Source organism: Pagrus pagrus (genome assembly GCF_965226575.1).
Source record: "Pagrus pagrus genome assembly, chromosome: 15".
Lineage (NCBI taxonomy): Eukaryota > Metazoa > Chordata > Actinopteri > Spariformes > Sparidae > Pagrus > Pagrus pagrus.
This window is the reverse complement of record NC_140199.1, coordinates 26,985,150-26,998,434: the sequence shown is the minus strand read 5'-3', so window position 1 is coordinate 26,998,434 and position 13,285 is coordinate 26,985,150. Positions and strand designations below refer to the sequence as shown.

The 13,285-nt window shown below is 38.4% G+C and overlaps 1 protein-coding gene across 2 annotated transcripts; it reads right to left on the bottom strand.

Annotated features, from left to right (window-relative positions):
* Positions 1-2,831: 2,831 nt before the first annotated feature.
* On the bottom strand, positions 2,832-9,998 carry tk2 (thymidine kinase 2). 2 transcript variants are annotated; one of them, XM_084375371.1, is made up of 10 exons: positions 9,707-9,998; positions 8,258-8,295; positions 7,917-7,991; positions 7,047-7,100; positions 5,786-5,875; positions 5,544-5,617; positions 4,898-4,986; positions 4,188-4,267; positions 3,961-4,041; positions 2,832-3,701 (listed from the first exon to the last, which is right to left on the bottom strand). In XM_084375371.1, the coding sequence occupies exons 1-10, from the start codon at positions 9,885-9,887 to the stop codon at positions 3,615-3,617; spliced, it is 849 nt and encodes a 282-aa protein (XP_084231497.1). In that variant the 5' UTR covers positions 9,888-9,998; the 3' UTR covers positions 2,832-3,614. The 2 variants fall into 2 exon arrangements, with proteins under 2 accessions (XP_084231497.1, XP_084231498.1); XM_084375372.1 differs by having other exon boundaries at positions 8,258-8,369; positions 9,707-9,822.
* Between the last annotated feature and the right edge of the window lie 3,287 nt (positions 9,999-13,285).

Genomic DNA, 13,285 nt, shown 5'->3' with positions numbered 1-13,285 from the left:
GCATACTGAACCAGCATGGCTACCACAGCATCTTGCAGCGGCATGCTATTCCATCCGGTTTGCGTTTAGTTGGACCATCATTTATTTTTCAACAGGACAATGACCCCAAACACACCTCCAGGCTGTGTAAGGGCTATTTGACCAAGAAGGAGAGTGATGGGGTGCTGCGCCAGATAACCTGGCCTTCACAGTCACCGGACCTGAACCCAATCGAGATGGTTTGGGGTGAGCTGGACCGCAGAGTGAAGGCAAAAGGGCCAACGAGTGCTAAGCATCTCTGGGAACTCCTTCAAGACTGTTGGAAGACCATTTCAGGTGACTACCTCTTGAAGCTCATCAAGAGAATGCCAAGAGTGTGCGAAGCAGTAATCAAAGCAAAAGGTGGCTACTTTAAAGAACCTAGAATATAAGACATATTTTCAGTTGTTTCACACTTTTTTGTTAAGTATATAATTCCACATGTGTTAATTCATAGTTTTGATGCCTTCAGTGTGAATCTACAATTGTCATAGTCATGAAAATAAAGAAAACTCTTTGAATGAGAAGGTGTGTCCAAACTTTTGGTCTGTACTGTATATATAATCTCTATTGTGATTATATATTCTCTATTTTAAATCACAATAGAGATTATACGTATATATGTATGTATGTATACATATATATATATATATATATATATATATATATATATATATATATATATATATAATTGATATTCTCTATATATAGATTATATATAAATCTCTCTATTGTATATAATATATATAAATGATATATTATATGTATAATCTCTATTGTGATTTTATATTCTCTATTTTTCATATTGTGATTGCCAATATGTCTTGTTTCTTCAGACTTCAATCATCCAATCCACCGAACAATACCAAACAAGAGTCAGTAGCAGAATAAGCTGTTTGGCAGAGAAGATTTGGCAAATTTTTCATGGGTACAACCCACATACTCAGCTCTGCTGCTCATCCCACAAATGCATGTTTCTTACAAATGTGGCACCATTTAAAAGGGAAATAAACAGGCTTTCCAACAGTATAGGATTTATTGCCATGAAGCATTGTTACAACAAAGAAATAATCTACCAAACATAAATTTCCTTACTTTTTGTGCTATGTTTATTTACATTGAGTTTTGACACAGGGCCCCTCCATAGGGCAGGGCCACAGGGTCATGTTATAATGCAGATGCCTTAGTTGATATTTTGGCTTAGCAGTACAAGATTGAGATATTTGTAACAAATTTGCAATTTGAAAAGTAACCAAAAGTCAACACCAACTCCATGGTAACTTAAGAAATCAAACTGCTTGTATATAAAAGATATTAAGGCTAACCCAATGTCAGTCATTATCTACCAACCCATGCCATGGAAAGTCGGGTGAGTCCACAAAACATTTCTGGAGCTTCACAGCACAAGTACATGTTTTAAAAACACCTGAAAAAACCCAACATAAAATGGCTCCATGCAGCTCGTCAAGCATAATCCAACGCTATGTTTGAAATCACATACTGACATACTGCCTACTACACACTCATCAGTACATACTGGTACTATCAGCAGGGCGTTCACACTAAGCTATACTGAAACAATACATCTTCTCTACATCACCCAACTGTATCAATCACATTAGTCTCCTCCATACTTTCATATACTTTGCGACCACTGAATGAAAATTGTTTATCACAAATTTAAATCATCATGTCCACCACTCAATGTAGCCCAATATGCTTACAGTATTATTTTAAGGCAACTAGAGATGAAAGGTAAAGAGACATGCTTCACAATTGTTTTTTTAAATATAAAGTATTAAGGTGAAATAATTATTAGAATAAAAAATGGACAGGGCAGCTACTGTCGGTGTGCTTTAACAAGCAGAGGAGCAGAGACAAGTAAGCGTGAAAAGGGCTGGGAGCAGGAGCATCTGTGTCTCTGGCTCTGTACAGCATCTTATGGAGTTTACCTAAAGCAGCGCTTAACTGTAATAATAGAAAATAAACAGAATAAATGTGATACAGTTGACAGAAATGTTGCTGAAGTCATCCACTGCTTTGGCTGCAGTGGTCTGTGTGACCAGGGGAAAGAGGGGTCTGTAAGCTGACCAGCAAGGCAGTTAGCTAGTTAAGCTAGTTATGGGGGTAGCTAGTTAGCTAGCTACCCCCATAGACACTTAATGGAGCCACTCAACTGGCAAATGTTGAAACATATTTTCAATTCGCCATCAATTTTCATAAAACTGCCCAGATTTGAAACCTACACAGTTGATTTCTCACTCAAAAATTAGAAGTGAAGTTGTGTTAGTGATAAAAATAAATACGAAAATTTTTAATAAAACTCCAGCCTGGTGCTTGAACCGTCTGTCCTGAGACTTGTTGACAAGTAGTTGTTTTTTTACATTGTAAAACAAGTCCCCATCTACTTCAGTTAAGGAGAATGCTGCAACGCTGTTTTGCTGTGAACCTCCATAAGTTTTTTGGGCTACACGCGACTTTCCATCAGCATGAGGATGAGTACTTAATGGCTCAATCTTCATTTTTGAGTGAACTTATCCTTAAATAATCCCTCGGCTGAGCAAGTGTTGGTTTCCTCAACAGAGCTACAGAAAAAAAATATAAAATGTGTGCAGGGATCAAAACAGCACTTAAGATTTAAAAAAAACCTGTGGCAACATATTCTTGCTGTATCAGTTCATGAGAGAGCAATAGCTTATGTTTGAACAATGCTGCCGGTCAATGCTGCAGTCTATTCAGTTGCATTTGTGAGGTGACATTGTTTGATTATCAGTAATCATTTGCAGCAACTTACCCCACAAAATCTTAACTGTTTCATGGCAAGAATTAAACATATCTAATATTTTGTTTCTTGCCAACTTTTTCCACTAACATATCAACCGATACATAAAGATGAACATGCTTAAAAATATTAGGATTACTTTAATTAGAATTGATTTAATATGGCAGAAGATCAAACATCATACACTCCTTCATACAAAGGAATAACAGAAACATGTAAACACTAGATGGCTTTCATGTGGTCCCAAAATCAATTATATCACTTTACGGTATATTTGATTCTATAACTGTTGCCAACACTCCACTCCACTCCACTCCACTCCACTTCCACAAATCAAACACTTGTGTCGGAGGTCCCCTTGTGAACCACTCCATCATTGTTGTTCATCATTGACAATTAACGATAAACTTAAGTGCTTTACATTACACAGTGGAATAAAAAGCAAACTAGTACATAACAACTGCACCAGAAACTACATACAATGTGGAACAAATCTGCTAAATGTCACAGTTTAAGTGTTGTCTGCAGAGCTCTAAGTAAAGTCTTTGACAATTAAAAGTTTCTCAGGTTATGTTAAAAAAACTCAATATTTGTCTTTTCCACCCTAATGTACATTCAATTTACATTTTTGGTAAGCGTCTACATATGGTTATTTGCCCTTTTTAAAACGAGTTGTCAAATTGCTAAAAATTAAAATCAAAATCTTAGAGCTCTAGTTGGTTGTGAAAAGCTTTAAGTAAATGTAACAGATCAATTGTGTAACAATGGTTTAGGATGTCCTGTCTCCATGCAGAGATGTGTGTGTAACTGGATATCAGTTGTAGCTAGCTGCTAGGATTTTGTCACGGTTTTCTTCATACTGGCTGAGCATCTTCTGGAGGTCATGGTCAGCAGGAATCACCTATGAGAAAAAAAAGGTTTTTCTATTTATTATCAGAAAAAGATCAGAGTTACAGGCCATCAGATGCTGAAGGAGACAAAGAATCTACAGATTTCAAGGTCACTAAGACACAACATCACATGAAGAGAGGAGGATCAGCAAAACAAAAGCATCAGAAAAAAGGTTAATTTGTGTGGTAATCTGAACATACAGTATGTGCTGTATGTAGGTACAGTATCTACATTAACCAAGAAAAAACTTGGCCGTGATGGTCACTCACCAGAACAGGAGCAGGAAGAGGGAATGAGGTACGGTTGATGAGCCAGTCCTCATACAGCTGGTGGATGGACTCCAGGTACTCCTGGTGAACACAGACGCACACAGAGGATTGAGGTCTCATATAAGATGGTACACTGGTGTGCAACTCACAAAATGTTAATCTCTGTAATTCTCAAAAAAAGAAAATCTCAATTTTTTTTTTTTTGTTGTTTGAGTGTGTGTCCTCACCAATGGAATGACTTTCTCCTCCTCTCTGCATCTCTGTTTTAACCTCTCGTGACAAGTCTGAGGAGAAGTCTGCAGGTAGACTGGAGAAGAAAGCAAACAGTCAAAGGACAGGCAGCAGTCCAGTTCAGTTGCAGCTTTTTTATGAGATTGTTGAACAATATTTCATGTTAAAAAAAAACAAACGCTTTGATAATGACGACTTGTTCTGTGCCATTTCTGTGGATGACGATCTGCTGAATTGTGGTGCTTTATCAGTGCAGTGCAATATTGCAATAATTGACAATAGATTCTGTGTATGTGAACACTGTGTAGAACAAAGAGACCCTTCACATCTCCATACTGTTCTAGACACACTTCTTATTACAGATTTGTCTTCTGGTTTATTGCCAAGAGAAAAATACTGAATAAGCAGACACTCTGGTGTCTCAATATGCATATTATACAAACCTAAGTGAACTTGCATATCTAATATACTAAATCATGTTTCCTGTCTGCGTATCATGCATTCACAATTCACTATTTCTATTCAGATAGGATGCCTATAAGTTCTTATTACGTCTTCTTTTAAATCATGGTAGGCATGCATAGGTTGCCAATCTGCCATCAGTCTCTGTCTGGAATCTTAAGAAACCACTGCAACTACTGCATTTCTTATATTTATCAAATCTTGATTAAATGTGTGTTTGTATTTCTGCTTTGTGTTTTCTCACCAATCAGATCAACTGGAATGGAAATGTTAGTTGTGATCCAATCAAACCACTCGGTGAGGACAGCAAAGTCCACCTCAGGCATTTTCCCACTGGGTAAAAAAATCACAACAATAAAGATGACATTAGCATTTGCATTAACATGTGTCAGTATACTGTCAAACAATATAAGCAATATTAATATAAACCATGATATGATCTAAATTTGCCACCATAATAGATTTTCTATACCATATTTAAAGGATATTTACATCTCCTTTAAATATGGAAATGCTGTAAATCAACCAGCAGTTGTTTTATAGTGATATTGGATTAACCACACTGTAGCATCAATGTTATTAAGTACCTTTATGTGTCAGGTATTTAATTCTCTAAATAGGTTGAGAAAACAGACATTTTCTCTAACACAGTTTGAATGTGACATTGTGTATTTTAATATACTGCTATATTGTGATATAAAATGAGTAAACCATGACAGAAAATGTTATCCATACTGGCAACCTTTTCTTGTATAAATTCCACTTCCAGGATGTATTCAATATAGACTATGACCTTGAATTGTTATGCATCAGAATCCATCAAAGCAGGAGGAGAGTTTAGCTGACACTTTATTTAGTCTCTTGGTCTGATCCAGGTGCTGAAGTGTTACCTTTTGAAAAGATTCTCCACAAAGATGTACTTGGCACTGAAGATGGACCTCTCCATCATCCTGACAGGAGCTGACTGGAACCAACAAGAGACTTTTAAGTACATACAGCTCAATCCTGATGAGGTCTTATGTTTGCATCACCAGTCCACAACAACCAACATGTTTGTCAGCGCCGCAGGTCACCACAGCATTTATCACAAGTAAAAAATACAATGCGTGTTTCCCGCTAACAGTACACTTACTATCGTTGACAGGTGCCTATCCAGCATGGTGAGTTGAACATATGTCTGCAGTGTGATGCCCCAGCGTGCAGGATCCTGATACATCAGTGCCTGCAGGGAAAGAAACAAACAGCTGACACAACCCCCATACTATACAAACCACAGGACTGGGGCTGGGCAGTATATGCCTTAAAATAATATTGTGATATATTTAGGCTACATTGTGATACACAGTATGTATTTCAATATTTTGAAATCTCCTCAAAAGCATTTCATAAATATTTGAACTGGGCAACAAAATCAAATATCACAATAATTTTGACCAAATACCTCAATATTGATATTGTAGGGATGACTATTGGTACTTTCACAAAATATTAACACAATGAGATATTTGATAAATTATCAACAGTAATATGGATATGATGTGGGTGAAGCCAAGTATTAGAACAAGAAAACGACAGCACTTTACTGTAATGCAGCCTCTTAAATCAGGAAAAGTCAGTTATCCAAAATCTAAGACCATATACAGTATAGTCTCATACAACATAACAATATAATATCGATATAACCACACAGCCTTACCCTTCATACATGGTATGATCTGGATAATGGCCCCCTCAGGATAGATTATAATATTTATTGGTACCCTTATGAAGTTATTACTATAATTAGGCTAAAATTCACTGAAACACACAGTACACAGGAGATATTTGTATAAAATAGGCAGATTGCAGTGAAATTCAGGTGTCAGTCACACAAATTTAGTGAAAAAAAAACAAACAAACCTCTCCACTCTCTTAACCGTGTAGGTAGTTTGATGGTCTTTGAAATGGCAACAGACAATAGTCCCTAAGGGCCTGTTGTAGGTCTTCACATCACCAAAATGATCAAGTATATGCAGGTTTCTACGCTTTTACCACTAAAAATGGGCATTTGGCTTCTTTCCCATTGTCAGTAGACAAGTACCGTTTTGTTTTTCTTGTGTGTCATGTTCATTATCATGAGCATGCCAGAAAACCAGCGAACAGTAGAAAGCAGCAGATCATATACCTTATCAGACTACAAGCCTCTACACACCGGGGACATGACGTCCTGTCCGTAATGATGTATTAATACATTAAAACATCAAAGTTACAAACAAGCTAAACTACAGAGGCAGCGGTAGCTTAGCTTGTTTGTGATTTTAAAACCTTAATTTTAAAAGTACTACTCTATTTCATGCTCACACGCTGTAAATACTTGTCAATTAGTCTGACAACAACACTGTCATGTGCAGTACCAGAGGGTTGTGTCCACGGACATTCCTCCATTTAGAGACTGGTTCTGTGAGGACCTGCAGAACAAGAGAGAAATGAAATGTTAATGAATGCTTCCAATGTCTGGGCTTTGCCTCAACAGTAACACTGCTGAAACACTGGATTTTAGAACTGAATTTTCATCTGTGTGAAACTGAGTGCGCACTAGTTTGAACTAATGACTGATGAGGCTAATAATATGTTATTACTACCTATGCTTACCTACACACCTCAACAATCAGTTGTAGTCAGGACTCCTTGTATGCTATAGCAGTCCATGCATTATGATAAGTTCGCATTGTATGTGTTAAGTAAAGTGAAGTACATATGGAGGCATCTATAATAATGCATGCTTCGTCGTGACATATCATTTTTGGAGGTTATTAATGTGTAATTCATTCTGATATATTTTAAAGAATCTATGCTGGGTCATAAGTGAAGGAGGAAATATAAGCAACATTTCTCAGCTTGAGGCATGTGCCAACGTTTTTAAACCCAGATGACACATTCAAAGTAAGAAAAACACAAAATACACTGAGGCTTTATTTTCATTACGAGATGAAAACAATAAGTCCTGACTACACTTGATTCTTCTAGGTGTTTATTGGTGAGTATAAGTCAATAAGCATTACAAGCCCCATCAGTCACATCTAGTTAATAGCTAGTTAAGACACTTGAACTTCTTATTCATTATAAGCATTGTTCATGCATTGGAAAGCGTTACAAAAAATAACTCCACCACCCTCATGTCAAATGACAGCTATGTTACAACTGGGTAGATACTAGTGTTGTAGCACATACACACAATTCTGCACAATGCACACCACTGCTGTACAAGGACCTAGCTCTGTTACCTCTATGTTGCTAGTTTTGCTGAAATACTCCAGACATGTCGTCTTCCCACTGGCAATGTTCCCCTCAATACAGATCTGAAAACAGTGACAGGGAGACAGGGGTTAAAGAAAATGAAGAAGAAATGTGATAAAACTATGATATGAAGTATGAGCTTGAGTGAAAAATTATTCTTAGCATTTATTAGTATTTAATCACTGTAAATAGGTAATAATGGAAAAACCACTGCAGAACCTGCAGCCAACAATGTGAATGTAGATCATCTCAGGTATGTACTGTACTATGATGAATGAATGCAGGCTAAATAAAAACTAAGATCACAGATCATACAGGGCAGACTCACCACTGCTTTCTTTTCCTCTCCATTTCGCACCAGCTTCCCTTGGAAGGAAGACAACATAGTGAGTCAAGACTTCACCACCCACAACTCCCAGAGCTGGCCTCGGCTCAGTAGGCTATAGCGAGGTCAGAGGGAGATAAACATGTTAAACAGGCACAGCACAGTGTGTGGACAGGCTTGTGCTGGCTCTGTATTCCAGGATATTGAATTGATAAGACACAGTGACTATGTGGTTAAAGTGTTTTAATATGAGACTGTTTACATCTACAAAGTGAGCAGCTGAGTAGGTGTTACCCTGATTCTTCACCAAACAACAGTCTGCACTTCATGTCCAATTTGCTGGAGTACAGAGACAAAACACTCACATTTCATTAGGGATGTCGGGATCGACAAGTTTGAACGTGGACCCGAGCCCGATTATTTTTACGCCAGCTGTAAACGGAGCACAATTTGTGGAAGAACGCAAATGCGCGTGTAACGTTTCTCTGGCAAACGTGTGGATAAAATGTCTGCAGTGTGGACACATTTTAAATTAGAAAGCAAAAGCAGTACATCTGCAATACCACCGTATGTTTTGTAACAAAAGAGCTGCATTTAATACTACGCATTTGAAACAAACACTCAAAGGAATATAACGAGTTGACTCAAGCAATACAGGCAAAGGCACTGAAGCAACAAACACTCGCAGGATACTTTCAAAAGGAAAGAGAAATATCCTCGAGACAGCGACATGGCCACATAGAGAGAAGGGAACTGGATAACCAGCCCATCTCCGTGGTAGAGGATCAGGTTGTTTTTTTATTAAAAAACAAAAAACAAATAAATCAATGTTGCAGTAGGATATGCAGAATAAGAAAGAGCCATATGAACGTATTTACTTTGTTTCAACAAAATAAAACAACCTACTAAGGAACAGCTTGGACGCAGGTAATTTTTTCTTAATGCAGCTGTATTATCTAGGAAAATATCAGGTAGGGCTAAGTATCGGATCGGGACTCGGTATCGGCAGATACTAAATATTAAATGACTCGGATCGGGATCTAGGTTAAAAAAAAAACTGATCGTGACATCCCTACTTGGAGTTTCCTCTCCAACACTACACAGAGCCCCTTCAGTCATTTCAACACCAACAGTAGGCTCGTCGGACAATACCGGATGCTGGCCACGTGCCCATGGAGATCGACTTGACTCGGTTGTACAGACGGTGAAGAAGCACTAATCACCGGCACTACTGTATGAATTAGCAACGACTGAGCTAATAACGCTGCCCGTATTATCTGAATGGCCCCTGGCTGACTGAGGACTCCTCCTGAGATAACGATATTGCGTATAGCTGAGAGAGTAAACACACTCTTGAACGGAAATGGACAGAATGCGCCGCTGACTAACACCTGCTAGTGTTGGACACTGTTTAATGTGTCCCAGTTAACTAGCTGGCAGCTCTTAGCCTACCTTTAATAACGTGCTGCGTGCCGCTCAGTGCTCGGCTCTGGGTCAGTGTGACGCTGGCAGCGGGTATCTTCCGTCTGTTACATCCAACAACACGGACTGATGACGGAGCCGCAGCACACCGACACAAGGAGAGTCCAACACGGCTGAACAGGGGCGACAGACGACCACCAGCCCCAGACATGTCACAACACAGTCACCTGCCGGCGTGCTGATGGCTGTTCCGCTCGAACATTTAGCTTCTCTTCTTCGTTTTTGAGCTTCATTGGAGGTTGGCAAGCGACGAATTGGCGCATTACCGCCCCCAACTGGTTCTGAGCGTGATCAGAGGGTCTAGTTAGTAGGTGGAATATTCAAAAAAGAAAAAGAAGCTATATCCTTTCAGTGTTGTTAGTTTCTCTGAGGTACTGGAATAGGATCTGATAACACTTGATTTGAGAATGTTGTAGAATGTCTATGAGGTTAAAGTGTACTTTTATTTCCCTGAGGTTTCTCTCTTCCTCATACTGTATCTCAGACAGTGAACCACTGCATGCTCTACTGTTTCTTCTTGCCCACAGTATTCCCATCTGCCTGTGTCATTGTTTCCCACTTTAAATAACAAACTATTGAGTTATCAATGTTTGTCTCTCTTCCTAAGGAGTTAAAATACCTCCAAAAGTGTTTCTTTGCTGTTTATTATGACTCTCCTTATATTCACCTTATATTTTCTGGAAACTGTGGTTCCTTGTTAACATTCTAAAAGCTTCATTTCAAGGCTTAATTGCTTGATCATTTCTTTGTCCACCATGGTACAATCCTCTTTTCGTGTTTACATCCCTTCCACTGTATCGACTGCTTTTCGGCATCGAGAGTAGCTCTACAAACAGAAATATTCAGATTATCAACATCTGTATTAACATCAATTTTTTGCATTTCTTGATCACTAATGAAGTTATATTTCTCCCAGTCAGGATTACCAAACGATCATTTCTGCAGTCCTCCTGGATCATGTTCCTCCAAACTCAAGCCTACTTCAATTACTATAGGATAGTGATAACTTCCTATAGTCGTTCCTCTCACAGCTTCCCATGAGCAAACACCTGCTGATGAGTCTGACACTAGTGTGAGATCTATGGCAGATTCTGCGCCAGTTCTCATATTGATTCTTGCACCACCTCCATCATTTAGGCACAGATTTTTACTCTACATAAACTCTTCAATCACCATTCCACTGTCATTGTTAAACATTGTCAGTTCATCCATTAGCTCTGCTGAAAGCTTCTTGCGTGGATTATAAAAGTAAACAATTTTGACATTTCCTTCTCTTGCCCACATTTCAATTACTAAGTATTCTAACTCTGTTCCTTTTGACCAAACACTATATTTCAATCTTTGTTTTTAAAAATGACACACCCTCCCCCGTTTCCCTCTCCTCTGTCTTTGCAATGCTATCATAACCTTTAATGACAAAGTGTAAGGTTGGCTTAAGTCAAATTTCTTAAACACATATGATGTTGGATTTCTTTTTAGGATGTTTAATGAAACCTTTAAATTCCTGGCCATAGGCTATTAAGCTTCTTGTTATCCATAGCAGAATAATCAGATTGTCCTATCTAGCAACTTGCGTAGTGTGCGTATAGGGCCAACCAGCTCTGGACCCCATTAAAAATGGCAAACGAAAAAAAATGTGATTAAAGAATGGTGGCACTGCCTTCAATTATTCAATTAATAATTTTCGTCACAGAAGACTACTATTAAATTAGAATCAGAACCAGGCTGCTTTATTGATCCAAGTGGAGAAATTCGGTCATGTTACAGTTGCTTCCTCCAAGAGTAGCAATGTAACGGCACACAGAAATTATGAAGAAACTATCGAATAGAGTGTATTCTGTATGGACAATAAGATAAATAAAATTGAATAAAATAGAATTAAAAGAATTAAATAAAATGTGTTGATATATGGAGAGAATAAGAAGTAGAAATGTGTAAAAATAATAAATACAATAAAATTAAATAAAAAAAATATCCATTGCATAAGCTGGAGGCGGGAGGGAACTCAGTACTGCATAGTAGGTGGGTGATATGTAATGTCGTGTACACGATACAGCACTTATAATTACCATGACCAGGATGACTGAGAACCTTCATCAACAGTATAAATTTTGTTGTCCTTTAAGGTCAGTTTGTTTATGCGGTAATCATGCAAACAAAGCAAGTTTGTTTATTTAGTTTGTTTAGACGGAAACAAATCAGCCAATGAAGATCTTTCTCTGCTCATTAACATTTCTTACTCAAAACTACAGAGTGCACATTTAACAGTTACATTAAAAACAAGAAGGAGCGAACTATGCATTTCACATGTAGCTTCATCAGAGTTGCTCTGTACTTACTTGCCAACAGGTATTTCATTAAGTAATCAGGTGCTGATCAGCGGAGAATCCAACAAGGTCACATTCCCCAATACAAAAATCAGCAATAATAGGCAATAGCCACAATAATTCCACTGTACAAAACTATAAACTTACATTACCATTTTGTATAAGATAATGAGTACTTTACTGCAGACAACTACTGTTAGCACAGAATGTATACAGTTGCATAGGATATCATAAATATAATATAAAGCCCATGTGGCTCCAAAGAGTTACGTGTTTATATCCAATATGCTTCCCTTTTAATAATGAGGGTTAGGGTCAATCCCTATGAATTAAATCTAATTTATGATGGCTGCTTTATGCTCCACTATTCTCAATTTTGAGATTCATCTGGACTACATATATAGAGCCACATGGACATTTCAGCATACAGATGACATGTTTAGACGTACAGTTAATAAACTCTTTAATCATATGTTATATTTTTACCTGTATGAGGGTGGCAAAACTCTTTAGTACCATAAGTTTTACAGCAATGTGTGTGATAATCATGGAATTTGTGTAGTGTTTTTCCTGTGTTTTTGTGTCTGTGCTTGAGGTGTTTTTTCAGAGGCTGGACGTGGTTTTCCTGTTGGCTGGAGTTCCTGTTCCTCACACACCTGCAGCTCATCTACTCATCAGCCTCAGCATAAGAACAACAGTCTTCTCTCCACTCGCTGCCAGATTGTTTCCGCTCATCCAAGTGCTATCTATGACTGAACCTATTGCGAAATTCTTATGCGTTTCTCTAGTTATACCATTAAGTTTACTCCTGTACCCTATTTTTCGTTTCCAGAGCCAGTACAACCCAACCAACCTCCCAACCGTAATAGAACATTCTGGCCACGGAATGGACCCAGCCATCCTCCATCAAGCCCTCACCACACAAGGGGCCTAGTTGGTAAACACAAATTAATGCTCTGTGAAGTAATGGACTCTCTTTATGGCCTCAGTTTTAACATAACTCTAATCAACGCCTAGCTCAATTGGCTCTCCACCCAGCTGGCAACACCACCCGTAGCTTCATCCGTCTCTGTGTAATTCTCCAGTGATTCCTCCTGTCATATCTCTCCTCAGCTGTAGACTACCCGATGGCAGTGGCCCCCCAGCAGGACAATGTGCCCTAACACACCGCAAACACTGCTCAGGAACAGCTCGAGGAACACAATAAAGGGCCCAAGGTGTT